The sequence below is a fragment of the Lutra lutra genome, chromosome 15 (assembly GCF_902655055.1).
Source record: "Lutra lutra chromosome 15, mLutLut1.2, whole genome shotgun sequence".
Taxonomy (NCBI): Eukaryota; Metazoa; Chordata; class Mammalia; order Carnivora; family Mustelidae; genus Lutra; species Lutra lutra.
The window spans coordinates 37005675-37021075 of NC_062292.1; the positions used below are offsets into that span (position 1 = coordinate 37005675).

A 15401-nucleotide genomic window follows, 5' to 3' on the forward strand; every position below is an offset into this window, starting at 1 on the left:
TGCCCAACATCACTCATAACCAGGGAAATACAAGTCCAAACCACAAGGAGACAGCACCTCACACCTGTCAGAATGGATAAAATTAGCACAGGAAACAACAGATGATGGCAAGGGTGCAGACAAAGGGGAACTTTGTTACACTGTTGGTAGGAATGCAAACTGGTACAAACACTCTGGAAAACAGTATAGAAGTTACCCAAAAAGTTAAAAATAGAACTTCCCTCTGACCCAGCAATTGTACCACTGGGTATTTACCCAAAGGATACAAAAATACTGATTCAAAGGGGCACATGCACCTCAAAGCTTACAGCAGCGTTATCAACAATAGCCAAATTATGGGAAGAGCTCAAATGTCCTTAGACCGATGAAGGGATAAAGAAGATGGGCATATGTACACAATGGACTATTACTCCATCATCAAAAAGAATATCTTGCCATTTGCAATGAGGTGGATGGAGCTAGAGGGTATTATGCTAAGGGAAATAAGTCAGTGACAAAAAGATAAAAATTATGGTATCACTCATATGTGGAATTTAAAAAACAAACAGATGAACATAGGGGAAGGGGGAAAAAAGAGGGAGACAAACCTTAAGAGACTCTTAACTAAACAGAACAAATTGAGGGTTGCTGAAGAGAAGGTGGGTAAGGGATGGGCGAAATGGGTGATGGGTATTACGGAGGGTACTTGTGATGAGCACTGGGTATTATATGTAAATGATGAATCATTAAATTCTACTCCTGAAGCCAATATTACACTATATGTTAACTAACTAGAATTCAAATAAAAATCTGAAACAAAAAAATAAAACAAAAAAGACTTCTCAAAATTTTTACACGTTCTTACTGTCTTAGAGTAAATCACAGAATGATTAAAACTTATTACCTTTTTCTTTTTCTGCTCTTCTGCATTTCCTAGTAATATAGCTTGGTGTTTCAGAACATCATTTACAAGAAATATCACAATCTCTCTTACTCGGCCTTCTTTTAATGGTGTCCAGTTAACAGAAATAACAATTTTTTCTTTAGGCTATAATCAAAGCACACATTTTGAATGAATATAAAAGTAGTGATGCATAATAATCAAAACATAATATACAGTTTAGAATACAGTAGATGATTACTAATTATTAGTCACCAACGCTCTACACCCTAATTAACATTTAACAAGTCGAATATATTTTCCTACCCTATCTAATTTCATTATAAGGAAAAAAACCACTAATAATAAGGTTCAACAAGAAAATAAAAATTATAATGAACTCTTTTTTTTTTTTTTAAAGATTTTATTTACTTATTTGACAGGGAGAAATCACAAGTAGGCAGAGAAGCAGGCAGAGAGAGAGGAGGAAGCAGGCTCCCCACCAAGCAGAGAGCCCGACACGGGGCTCCATCCCAGAACCCTGGGATCATGACCCGAGCCGAAGGCAGAGGCTTTAACCCACTGAGCCACCCAGGTGCCCCAAAATTATAATGAACTCTTAATTGCATCTACACCCCACAGCCTGGCAGGAATTTGTCAAATACAAAACCCTGACAATGACAAAACAAACTCTGTATCCACTGTTTTTCAGGGGAAAAAAGACAAGTTTTGTTTTAAAGTAGAACCCCTAAAACATCATAAACGGCTAGCTTTTAAAAGATAACATTTTTAAAAAGTGAACTTTTACTCTATAAAACAGTAAATTCTAACAAAATAAATTGAAAAACCATAAAACAACTCTAGGCCACATAACAAAAATAAAAAGTATTACACAGATGGAAAAAATTCTATCTTCTCATAGAAGGAAAAGCAGGCATTCATGAAGAAGAGGGGAGAGACCGCTTCTTAAGCGTAACTGGACCACAGCTGGCACACAAGCTACGTGGACCTCAGATTAGAGCCTCTTCTCACTACCTTATGAAGCAGTTGTACAGACAATTAGACTCTTTCAGCTAATGGATTATTTTCATACTGTCAGAGTTCTCAATGGGAAGGCCACAGCAGTCAAAATAAGAACAGAAATTCTCTAGCTTTTGGTAAGAGGGATGGGAACATTACTATGGCCAATGCAACGCAGAAAAGCTAGCCAGGTTGTTCTTGAAGCAACAGTTGTAAAATTAAATTTGATTCACCATTAAAACTACACTGTAGCAAAGGGGGGGAGGAGATTAAGATATTAAAGCATATGCACCGCCCATGCTTGGTTGTTTGTTTTTGTTTTTGTTTTTTTGCTGTAGACATATTCAGCCAAAACAAAGCTCACTATTTCACCCGCAAAAGTAGTTACCTGACTCTACGTGGAGTCAGGTTCCCCGATACATATGGAAACTAAAATGCATATTAAGATGACTGATAGAAAGCAATGATCTTTTAAACGCTGCTCGAGGTTACTCCTAGCAATCCTCAAAATAAATAAATAGATAGATATATTGAAATTCTTCTAAAGATGCACGGTGCACGCGCGGTGATTGCTGTCACCGCCCAAATCAGCGCCTACCTACCCATCTACAGAGCATGTGGGACAAGGACTAGCCCAGAGTCAGTGAGGAGGAGCTAAGGGGCCCTTCGTTTGTGGGTTTCTTTTCCAAGTCGTCCTACCCGCAAGCCCCCACCACAGGGGGCACAGGAGAGCCTGGAACCCGGGCGGGGGCGCGGGCACGCCCCGCCCACCACCTACCTGCAGCTGGAACCAGCGTTGAGAGACGCTAAAGCCCTGCTCGGCGGCCGGGAGGTGGGAGATCTTCACTTCGGTGACCTCTTCGTTAGGGTTGTCCAGGACCAGAGGCAGCGTCCGCGAGGCTCCCAAGCGCACATCTCCGAAGCAGAGGAAAGGCGACCTGCAGAAGTGGCTGAGAGACAGGACCGGCGGGGAAGCTGCCGCATCCTCTGCCCCGGGGCCCCGGAGCCCGGCTGGCGGCCTCCGCTCGGTGGGGCTCACCTCCCAGCTTCGCCCCACACGCCGGGTCGCCATGGCAGCTTCGAGACGCCGCCCGGAGGTTCTGGCTCAACTTCCACAAGGTTGCCGCGGAGCGGGGACCCCGGCCGCGGCCCCTGGGAGGCGGCCGTGGAGGTCGGACAGCGAATTCGCCCCCCGTCCGTTTCCAGTCGCCGACACGCCAGAAAAAAAGAAACAAACGCCACAGATTCGCAAACTCCAAAAGGGAGCAAAACAAGTGTGGCCCTAACCTCGGTTTAAACTTCTCGCCTCCACCAATGGGCGCGCCGGGGCGCCGCCGCTTCCTCAGAAGGCCAATCAGCGCGCAGCAGCCTCCGGCCAATGAGACGACAGCGCCTTATTTAAACGACTCCGTGGGCCGCCGCTCGCTGCGTGAAGGGGGCGAAAACCTTGGGGGAATCTTGGCGACACCCCGAAACCCGTGGTTTAGATTCGCAATTAGCTTTTTTATGTGTAAACAGGTTGGCTTAAAGGGGCGAGAGTAACAGCATTGCCACAGTAAATGTAGCAATCATTGCGGGTGCCCGAGACAACCCTAGGTAAAACCGTTAGGTAGGCAAAACTAATATACCCCACCCAGAATTATATTAATTCTCTCTCCTTTTGCGGTTTCCTGTGGAGAGTTGGGAGAAAACAATGAAGAAAATTAAATTCCTAGTTGTGTGAACGTGCTTATTTCAGTGACTGACCCTGCAAGTGCTCAGTAATTTTACGTGCGGGTTCTTACCTTGGGATTCTGGGAGAAAAAGTAGACGGAGAAAACCGAGATTCCCATGAATTCGTAAGTAATGGTTTTGACAGCCAGTGCCCTCGACAACTTCTTGGTTTTTAACTGTAGTGTCTAATAATAACGATTATGGCTTGCATATTACTATATTCCAGGGATTGTTTAAAGTCCTTTATACATTTACCTCAACTTTCACTTGAACTCTGTGAAATAACTACTATTATTTGCATTTTACAGATGAACAATACAGGGCATACCAGACAGCAAGTTGCAAAGCTAGGATAGGTACCCAGGCAGTTTGTAGTCTTGCTGTTACTATACTATACTGCCTCTAAAGGTAGTTAAGAAACTAAAATACAATGTATGGATGTGTGTACGGGTACAACAACTATATGGAAAGCAAAGTCTGAGTAGAAGAATGAGAAAGGGGAGATATTAAATTATAATCACGGACACCCAACATAACCTGAAGTTGAATCTCTTAACAATTTTTAAACAAAACTGTTTATTTAGGTTTTGTTTGTTTTCTGGGGCAGGGGAAGCCTTTAGGATTGATGCAAAATAAGAACACTACCGTTTTTTTTTTTTTAAGCAAAAAATGTTAATATGAATTATTATGACTTTCAGGTACATTTATTTCATATTGTTAATGTTATTCCTCAAGTTAACATTGCAAATATAAACCCTCTTAAAGCTTAAGTCACTGAAATACTTTAGTTCAACTCTTTTAACATGGTGATAGCACATTTTGCTTGTTTCCCTTCATAGTTTTTCATTAAGAAATGCTATTAACTCAATTTTTTTTTTTTGTTTTTTGTTTAAGAAGCACAATGAACTGTGCTGGATAGATTTTATTTGCACCTCCACTTCCACTCCCCGCTATTTTCCAGACTGTTCTTTGCTGTGGGATTCTGATCTGTATTCTGTATATGTTACATTAATAGTTTTACTCTGTGGCTTCTGTTTTGCTTCAAAGAAGGAGGTCACTGAGGGAGAAGAGGGAGGTGAGGGTACCTTACTTCCTCCCCTCTACCACCTTGGGCTGACTACATCTCAACATTAAAAGCGACACACAGCTGAACAGGTGCCCTCTCCACATGGGTCTTTCCCCTCAACCCTTTGGATATGAGGGAGGGAATAACATAGTTGTTAATAGTTCCAGGGTATTGCATTATTGCTTGTTTCCCTACATCCCAGTCACATCTTTGCAAATGCAGTTGACCTTAGAAAAACATGGCTTTGAACTGCACTGGCCCATCTACATGACTTTTTACAGTACTGTCAATGTTTTTCTTATGATTTCCTTAATAACATTTTATTTTCTCTAGCTTACTATATTGTTAGGAATATAGTATATAGCACATATAACATGCAAAATGTGTTATGTCATAGGTAAGACTTTTGGTCAATAATAAGCTATTAGTAGTTAACTTTTTGAGGAGTCAAAAGTTATCCACAGATTTTCAACTACATCAGGGGTCAGTTCCCCCAACACCCACATTATTCAAGAGTCAACTGTATTTTGCAGCCTCTCTTTCAATCTACACCTCTGGAAAATTGGGTATTTCCTTTTGACCATTTCGTAAAGGAAGGAAAAGCCTGGTTTATGGATGGAACTGTACGGAAAACCAGATTTTACATTTGCTTATGGTCTTTGCATTCAATTTTTAAGGAGACATGCAGAGCATGTTCTGCATTCCCATGCAGTTAAAAGGTGTTCAATAAAACCTAATACTTTATTAGGACCAAAGAATTTTATATTTATTTTAAATATCAAAATAACACAAAGAACTAGTTCAATATACAATACACTTCCTAGTCTTCACAGAGAACTGAATTTTTCTATAAAGACATTTGTACTTATGAAACATGAGACAGCTAAAATATCTATGTAACTCACAAGATACTTCACACACAGTTGACAAAATAATGAATTTTGATATTTTAGATTTTTCTTTGTAACTGCTTTTAAGTGTCTTTTAATGATTAAAAACTTATGATTTGAGACTGAAGGCTAAGTTCAAAAGCATTTTCCACTTTAATGTACATCATAAATCCCCTAAATTATAACACTTAACTACACAACATGGAGCAGCGAATGCCCACCTCTGTACTCATTCTTTTTGGCAGCCACACTCAATCTATTGTAATACAGTTGTATCTATAGGGATAAGAAAAGTCCAATTGTTGGAATAAAAATTTTGTAATTACATCACAGTACACTGTCCAACTTTAACACAAGCAGGAATACCAAGCAAAGAGGCAAAGTAACAATGAGAAGTATACATGCTCTTCATTCAAGAAATGTTTTAGAACCTCCAACAATAATGCAAGCACTGAAATTACTTTTTTACTTAAGCTTTAATAAAAGATACATCCATCTTTGTATAACCTCTATTCTCTGAATATAATTCTTATTTTCTCTTTGTATAAATGGCTGCAGAGGCTAAATTTAAATTGTCTTGGGATTCTTCAATAGTCATAGATTTAAGATCAATACATAGCAAGTTGAATGAAACATGAGGAGTAAACAAAACATAGTCACTCTCTCTACCAAGACCTTCTTTCTCTCATCTTCCACACAAGCTAATCCTATTACTTCTATCTTATTAATGCTACTTCCAAAGAGAAGGGCAGAAAGCATGCTAATATTCTAGGATAAAAGTATCTTTAAGTTGAAATAACATTAGAGGAAACAAGGGGGTAAGTCCCCCAAAAGAACACTACAGACTTTACCAAGAGAGGAATGTGCAAAAGAAAGGGGGAGGCTCTAAGGAAGAATTGCCTATAGTTCCTAGAAATCATTTAGAAAATTATTCTCACATTATCCATTATTTACCCCAATCACAAGTAACATTTATCATAATACTATTTAAAGTCTTAGAAATGCTACTTGTTCCTTATTAAAGAATACATTTTTAGTCGCTTCAAATTTGGCACTGAATCTTAGAATAATCCAAATAGGACTTTAAAAGTCCTGATTTTTCCTGAGTTCATCAACTCAAATTGCATGTTGGTTGGGATGTTGCTGCTCCTAATGAGAAACTCATCTCAAGCCATCACCTCTAGTTCAGCTTTAGGCAAACTGAAATGAGAAGCCATTCGATGTAGAGCTGTGTAGTTATGGGAACTGATTATTTTTAAAAAGGAATAGGAGGGTGAGTGGGAGGAGAAGACAGAGAGGCAGACACACTACTCATTTTATTTTATTTGTCAGATTCCTCTAGTAAGCATCTAGAGACAGGCCCTGGAGTGGCTTCACAGTAACTATAAAGGCCACAAAAGAGATTAAAAAAAAAAAAAAACAAATGTTCACACTAGTACTTAGTGCCATTTTCCTAAATAATCATAAAGTAATCTAAAAAAAGTGCTGCCTGACCAGCAGGTAGCACAAACATAAAACCCATAACAACAACAACAAAATCAAAATCATTTATTAACCAGTACAATCTAGCCAGCAGAATCAATTTGAAGCAACTACAACACAGTGAAAAGGCACAAAGCATTCAATTCAGAAAAGAGTGGGTATAAAAAGGACACTGTCAAAGAGCTAATGCTCTAAATCTGACTTTTCATCAATGATATGTTAAAATGATCTGGCAGGAAGAGAACTCAAACTTACAAATATACCAGTTTAATTATGTTTTTGTTTGCAATTAAAGAGTGAAAAGCAATGAATGATATTTAATTACTTATTAGCCCTTAACAGTTTATAGTCACTCTGCAAAGATGTCTTGACACTTTTAAAGTTGACAGAATATTATTAGTGTACCTATTTCATGACCTACAATCACTTAAAAGGAAGTCACTTAATAAAGCACCAGTTTAAAACCCTATTTATTCTACTCCTTTTCTCCAGCAATAAATGACTAAATTACTTAAAAGTATGCAAAGATAATTACCTTTACAGTTGTTGGTTAAATCTTGCTGGCATGAAGAACAAATGCTAATCTTAAATGGTATTACAGGCTGCAAAAAATAGGTGGGGTTTCTTATAAAAATAACTTTGACTTGTCTTAAAAAAAAATTCTAAGGCAAAATTATTTTAATAGTGTAGTGTAAAAAATAAGCTTATTATTTAGCATTTAATAGTGTCCACTTAAAGATAACATTCAATTAATTAAACTGAGGAAAACTGAGTATTCTTACTTGTAACTGGTTTGTCAGTATGACTATTCCCAGAGTATTTTCTTCTGTTTTTATTTTTATACATATAAACACAAACACTTAATATTAGTATTCAAACTAATGATTTTTTTTTTTAAATCCATAATCCTAGGACTTCAACTGTGCTTCTTTGGACAAATATTTATTCAAACAACAAAGAATTTTAATTCTCTTAAGCTATTTTAGTACCTACTAAAAATCTTTGGTGCATTTAAGTAAAAACTGATTAGGTTAACAAATTTCTACACTTGATAAATTATTCAATTTACATATTAAGTGCTAACTGCTATCAGCTAAAAAATTAATTTAAAACAATAAATTATGTTCATAAAATAAAAATTCTGAATGAGGCTAAACTTAGTTGCAAGATTCAACATTTTAAGTATAGTTACAAAATTAATGGATTTTAGAGTTAATGGAACATTTGTCCAAATACTCCAAATTAAATATTATAAAAGGTTAACTGAAAAGAGTAGGCCTCATTACATATTTTTTGTGCCAACTTCAACAACTTATATACATTCAGTTTGCCCAAATCCATGAGGTTTTCACAATTTAAAAATTTCCTATATTCTAATTTTGGAAATTAGAGGCAGCAGATTTGTGTGTGTTTGTCCACCCGCTGAGTAATTTCTTCATAAGAATTATACTATCTAATTCCCGGACTGTTTACGATCACATGAGAAAATGTAGTGCCTGGCACACAGTAAGCATTTATTAATGCTAGCTTTCTTTCTCCATTAGTAGCTCTGACATTTATTAATGATGTGAGCTTAACTGAGTCCTTAATCTTAACCTCAGATTCTTCATCTCTAAAATGGGAATATAACATGTCCTTTCTCTTTTAGAACTGGTTATGAGGTTAAACGAGATAACTGAAAGCATTTTATGAAAGACTAAACCAGTATTCAAGTTTATCTACAACAATAACTAAATATCATTCTATTTCACTTTATATAAGAAATGTGTTCCAGAAAAGTTTTATACTGTAAACCAATTCCTACAATCAAATTACATATTTAAAGCATTAGGAAATTATTATTAAAAGAATCCTAAAGTAAATACCTTCAAAAAGCAAAGTATTCTTTTCAATGTGAAAATGCAACACCCTCTTTCTTTCTTGCTACCAAGCATATAATATACCATACACAGACACATACATACCATCTGCCTTTTTGTAAGTCCAAACTTTTCTACGATGGTTTATATGTAAGGCAGGGTATACTTTTAGGTATTATTACATCTCATTATAGTAAGTTTTTAAATTAAAAGTCTTGCTGGTCTTTATGATAAAAATCATAAAGATCTGCATTTTTAAAAGTCAATTTGAAAGACTAACAGACTAATAGTACCTCATATAGTCAAGTTCAATCATGTAAGTACCCCAGATATAACATTTCCACACAAAAGTAAGAACCTTTTAAAAAGAAGAATACATTAATTATATCTACTGGTCCTAGATTAATTACAACCAAACCTTGATAACTGAGGCAAAACTCAGGTTGGTTTTGTTACTTATATGAGCTACTTTGGTTAACTGCCTCAATCTCAACATTTTTTTTTCTTTTATTTCCACTAGTATGGTGAATGTTCCTGTCAAGTACCTTCATTTCTTAAGTGCTTCAGCAAACAAGTTTCCCCATTATTAAGTGGTTAAATTTTATTCATTAAAACTTCATTATTTTATTTGTGATTTTTTTCACAAGGGCTGGGCCAGACTTTACAGTTTACACAAAAAAAAGTGCTTAAAGCAATTAGGAGTGTAAACAAAACTGAACTAGAAAACTCTTAAAATTGCTCTTTTCCAGTAGTTTACATACAAATGACATGCTAATAATAAATCAACCCTGCCTATTCTAATCCTTCAAGCAGCTCTACTAGGAAACATTATCCTAGTTTAAGTTTAAATTGACTTGAAAATATGGAAAGTGCACATCTTTAAAGGTATTTTATAATTTTAACTGACTTTTTTCCTCGACTAATTTTTATCAGTGTGGTTTTTGCTCTAACTGCTATTTCTTTTCACCAAGTCCTCAACTTTTATCTCCTACAAAAATAAAAAATCAAGGATAATTACAGATATTGGGCTTACGTGAAAAGCAAAACAAAAGTCTAGATTACATGTAAATCTGTATACAAGTAGTGGTTCCCTTAATTAAAGTAAACATTAAGTTTAGTTAGACATGAATTTTATACTTTGGCACCTTCCCTTATGATTATATATGAAATATCTAGGTTCTATTTCCCACAATTTTATTAGCCAAAGTAAATGAGACCAAAAGTAGCTTGTTAATTAAATTTCATTGATTAGTTATAATTGCCCCTCTTTTAGTGAGATGAAGATACATGCTATGATGTATTGCTGATGTCTCTTAAATGATAAAATTTAAAAGATGAACTCACCTTTAAAGCTGTCTAGTTAAAACTGTCATAATTTGCCTTTAATACATTTTCAACTTGTATAATTTAATGCCTATACATTAAAAATTTGCATTTCTTATTCATAATAATTGAAGCATAGGCAAAAACCAATTATTTGGATAATTATTTCATTTCTAGGTTTCATTTAACAAACTATTCTTACATTAAGTTAGCTTCCTCGCTTTGACTTTGTGAAAAGACCAAAGGATTAATAATAACCTGAAATTAGGGCCACATTAAAAAAAAAAACAAAAACAAAAAACCAACCACGGAAATAGCCAAGAGTTCCCTATAAATTTAAATTCCTAACTTCAGCTTTTTAAAATGTGGAAGAAATAATAATGATGATAATAATGAATAATAATAATGAATCTTAATAAGGAAGAGTTGCAATTATCAGTGTACTCTTATATTCTTTTTTAAAGGCTACATGGTCAGTCCTTAATCTTGTTTAGAAGACGGTCAAGGGAGAAAAACAGACTAAAACTAAAGAATGAAAATTTCCATGGATAATTAAGAACAAACCCAAAAACAAAACCACAAAGTCAACAGCTAATAATTTTGAAAAGTTTGAGAAACCATTAAAAGTTAGCACTAAGTTATCTTTAAAAATCATAAAAATGTTCATTTCAAATATTATACCTCAAAATGTGTCCCAATATTATGTTCAGTAAACAGAGATACATATATTTTTCTTGATTTGAAATGGTTCTGAGGACTGGAGAAAAACTAGAGAAAATGAAAAATAGCAGCCTTACTAACTTAAAAGCCATCAGTCTAGGCTACCATTAGCACAAAACCATCAAAAAAGTCTGTGGAATGTTTAGATTTACTCATGAATGATGCTCATTATTAGAAATACTTTGTACAGCAGTAGCATTATCAAGGCCTAGCAATGTTCCAAGATAAGACTGTTCTCTAGGATCTAGCATTTGTTCAGGTCGTACTGGATGAACTATATTTGCAGGTTGAGGAGTGAGAGTATACTTTTCCAGAAAAGCTAAATCAGCTGCTCGGGGATAATCAGTTGCTTGTGGCTGTGGCGATAAGATCTCATGAGAAGATGGTGGGAGTGTGGTTGTATGACGCACCAGATCACTCTGAGTGTCAGGCATCTGAACTGGAACCAGTGTTACTGGAACACACACTTCAGCAGACACATTCTGTAACATAGTCTTGGCTTCTGACTGATAAACTTTGGGCTGGTCCATATATTGTTTTGTTTCTGTTTGAAAGATTTTATCATCAGATGAGTATTCTACTGGCAAAGATACAAGTTTTTCCTCAGAAGTATTGAGAGGATCGTCAGGAGATTTTATGCCATGAACATGGTCAATGTGGTATTTCAGCTTGTCTTTCCGCTTAAATGTTGCATTACAGTGCTGACAGTTGAAAGGCCGGGCATCAGAATGAATAACCAAGTGTTTTGTTAAAGTTTTCTTAATTCTGAAAGATTGATTGCAAATTTGACACTTGTATGGTTTTTCACCTGTATGAACAAAAATGAAATTAAGTGTAAAATGCACTCGCTCGGTAAGACAATGATTTAAAGTAATAAATTATCTGCATGAATACTCATAAGAACTTAATAAAAGCAGTGATATTATATGTTATCACAATAAAGAAAACAGGTTCAAACATTAAAAAGATCCAGGCTTGAATTCTATCTGTACCACTTACCAGCCAAACCTGGAGCAAGATAGTTTTTTTTTTTTTTTTTAAGATTTTATTTATTTAACAGACAGAGATCACAAGTAGGCAGAGAGGCAGGCAGAGAGAGGAGGAAGCAGGCTACCCGCTGAGCAGAGAGCCCAATGCAGGGATCCATCCCAAGACCCTGGGATAATGACCTGAGCCAAAGGCAGAGGCTTTAGCCACCCAGGAGCCCCGCAAAATAGTTTCTAAGCATTGCTTCTTTGCCAGTAATATGGAATAATGATTGTGCCTACCTCAGAATTGGTAAATGGAATGAATAAGAAAATGAGTAGTGCTTAGATCTGTACCTGGCATAAGTACTTAATGGACTCAGACTATTATACTGCTTTCTTTTATTCCTACTACAACCCCTAAAAGAGTTGTAAAACCAAAACATCTGATTTTCTCCCACACAAGAAAGGTAGAAAGTAAAACAGCAACTCCAATTAACCAGGTTCTTAGAATCATACTAAGAAGTAGTGATATTGATGTCCAGCCTGCGGTCAACAGAAGGAGAGTTGATCAGGGTAAAGAACATGAAGCTGGAGTGGTTTTCACTTCTCCCTGAGTCAGGTTTCCACGTTGTAGTTTTAGGTTTGTTTGTTTTTTTAATATGAAACATTTATAAATTCTAGGTTAGCCAAGTGTAGGCAAGAATAACAGCCTCTCAAAGACATACACGTTCTAGGGAGCTATAAATATGCGATTTCCATTGGCAATAGGGACTGTGCAGATCTGATTAAGAGTAAAGATCTTGAAATGGGGAGATTAACTGGATTATCCAGGTGGGCCCAGTTTAAACATACAAGTCTTCAAAAGTGGCAAACGATGAAGAATGGGTCAGAGAGATGCAGTAAGAAGAATTCAACCCTTGGGGCGCCTGGGTGGCTCAGTGGGTTAAGCCGCTGCCTTCGGCTCAGGTCATGATCTCAGGGTCCTGGGATCGAGCCCCACATCAGGCTCTCTGCTCAGCAGGGAGCCTGCTTCCTCCTCTCTCTCTGCCTGTCTCTCTGCTTGTGATCTCTGTCTGTCAAATAAATAAATAAAATCTTAAAAAAAAAAAAAAAAAAAAAGAATTCAACCCCTGCATCGCTGGCTTTGAACAGGGAAAAAGGGTCCAGGAACCAAGAAATGTGGTGGCCTTCAGAAGCTAGGAAAAACTCTCAGTTTATAGTAAGTAATAAAACTAGAACCTGGGTCTTGGTCCTACAGCTCAAAGAATCAGTTCTACCAATAAGACAATTGAGAAGGAACCCGATTCTTCCCTAGAGCTGCCACAAAGAAATGAAGCCCTACCCAAATACAGATTTCAGCCTCTGTCAGATTTCTTACCAAAAGATCTGTAAGATCATACACATTGTATTGTTTAAGCCACTAAGGTTGTAGTAGTTTGTTACAGCAGCAATACAAAACAAATAAATCCAGACATACAACTGTACAACAGACATAAAGGCACATATTTTTAAAGCTAAATGAAAAGATTTTATATTGTTAGATGGGTTTATTGATAGCACCATTTTCTTCATCCTTCCATTAAAACAAGGCCAATTCTAAGAAAATTAAGAGAACTGCATCTTCAAGTTGAGCCACTAATATCGAACAATTATTTGTTAAATATTATTGCTTAATTGTTAATTTGTAGACCATTAGAACTTTCAAATCCCAGGGAAGAAAATTTATACAGACTGTTAGATTCCTACTCATTTCTGGACTGGTATCATTACTGATGTCACTAAAGAAGAAATAAGACCTAAAGTAACACATTATACAAAGGGTTAAAATTCCTAAAGAGATACTATTTGCAACTGTGTATAGAAAACACTGTATCCAACGTGTGATCTTGCCTGCAATACCCAGAATCGGGGACAATTTGAAAAAGGTTATAAAAGAGTGTTCTGAAAAACAAAATTATACTTCCAAAATGCAAGAAGAACTACAAAGTTCTTTCTGTAATTCCTGGCATCAAAACCAGTCACACCAGGAGCTTTTATGAGCTTTTTAAAAAATAAAAACCCTAGCACAGCATTATTAACACCACCACCATGCATAGAATTTATTTTTAAAGATAAAAGTATTGGTTTTAAGTGTTCTCCTTTGGCACAGCACTAGCCATGATAGTTTCTTAAGCACATTCCTTAAAAAGCCTTCTTAAAGGATTTAATAAAGTCATAGTCAATCAGTTCCAGTGTCCCACAAATACTTTTAAGAAACTGGGACCCAAACAGGCATATTGAGAAGTTCTTTGAGAAGTTTTTACGATCATTTTAAACAAATATCATTTTCCAACAGAAAAATCAATTTAGGTTTGTAAAAAGATAAAGATCCACAAAGGAAATGTTGATATTATCATACTTAAAAAGCAAATCTAGAGTGCTTAAAGAAACATAGTGAAAAGGGTCAACAATTATGAATTTAATGAAAAGAAGAATACATATCAAAGAAACATACTTTCTACAGCAAGTCTTTCTGTAGCAAAATTACCTATTTGACAATAATTAATTCAAGTTGGATGCATCTCAAGATCATAAATCAGAGACCTAAGGAAACAAAGGAAAGGTGTCTTACAAGATATATAGAAAGAAGTTTATTTTTTAAGAGTAGAAGTAGATAAAATAACGCTCAAAGAAATCTAATCTATTTCTCAGCTAAAACCACAGAAATTTATGAGTTTTTAGAATTAAAAACTGTTGGGGCACCTAGGTAACTCAGTCAGTTAAGATTCTTGATTTCGGCTTAGGTCATTATCTTAGTCATGAAATCAAGCCCCATATCAGGCTCCATGCTCAGCACAGAGTCTGCTTGAGATGCTCTCTTCCTCTCACCCTTTGCCCCTCCCCCACTCATGCTCTCTCTAAATAAAAAAAATAAAATCTTTAGAACTAAAAACAGTCTTCCAGTGGATCTCTTATATTTGATATTAAAAATTAGTATATGAGGGACACCTGAGTGGCCCAGTGGCTTAAGCCTCTGCCTTTGGCTCAGGTCATGATCTCAGGGTCCTGGGATCGAGCCCTGCACTGGGCTCTCTGCTCAGCAGGGAGCCTGCTTCCCCTTCTCGCCCTGCCTGCCTCTGTGTCTACTTGTGATCTCTCCCTATCAAATAAATAAATTAAAAGAAATTAGTATATGAAAATATAACTTAGAACTTCCATTCAGACTTAATGGAGTAATTCATGTCACACTATGTCTCTTGCTGCTGAAGGGGAAAAGACACAAAATTTTAAAAAACTCAATCTACTCTTTAAGGGACTGAAGTACAAACAAGGCACACAGGACGTGAGAAGCCAAGATTCTGGAGACACAAGAAGATATGGAGGTGTCTTCTTTCCTCAGCGCACTTTCGGATTTAATGTATGGGGAAACAGAGGGCAAGTGGCAGCTGGAAGGTAAAAGCTGGAGTTTGGAACTAGCAAGGATTTAAGGGGTCAAGAGCCTAGAAAAAAGAACAAAGAAAT

The 15401-nt window shown here is 36.3% G+C and overlaps 2 protein-coding genes across 5 annotated transcripts in view; both read right to left on the reverse strand.

Annotated features, from left to right (window-relative positions):
- Window positions 1–3127, reverse strand: part of ASPM (assembly factor for spindle microtubules) — a 65916-nt gene extending 62789 nt beyond the window's left edge. The window contains 2 exon segments of the mRNA XM_047703966.1: window positions 884–1027; window positions 2658–3127. Coding sequence (XP_047559922.1) covers window positions 884–1027; window positions 2658–2951 — 438 coding nt within the window. The 5' untranslated portion in view covers window positions 2952–3127.
- Window positions 3128–5402: 2275 nt separating this feature from the next.
- The window catches only part of ZBTB41 (zinc finger and BTB domain containing 41), a 52081-nt gene continuing 42082 nt past the window's right edge, over window positions 5403–15401 (reverse strand). For 2 of the 4 annotated variants that reach the window (XM_047703968.1, XM_047703967.1), the window contains exon 11: window positions 5403–11740. In XM_047703968.1, the coding sequence (XP_047559924.1) occupies window positions 11085–11740 (656 nt within the window). In that variant the 3' untranslated portion in view covers window positions 5403–11084. The remainder of the gene's footprint in view (window positions 11741–15401) is intronic. The other 2 variants (XM_047703971.1, XM_047703969.1) reach the window with 2 other exon arrangements.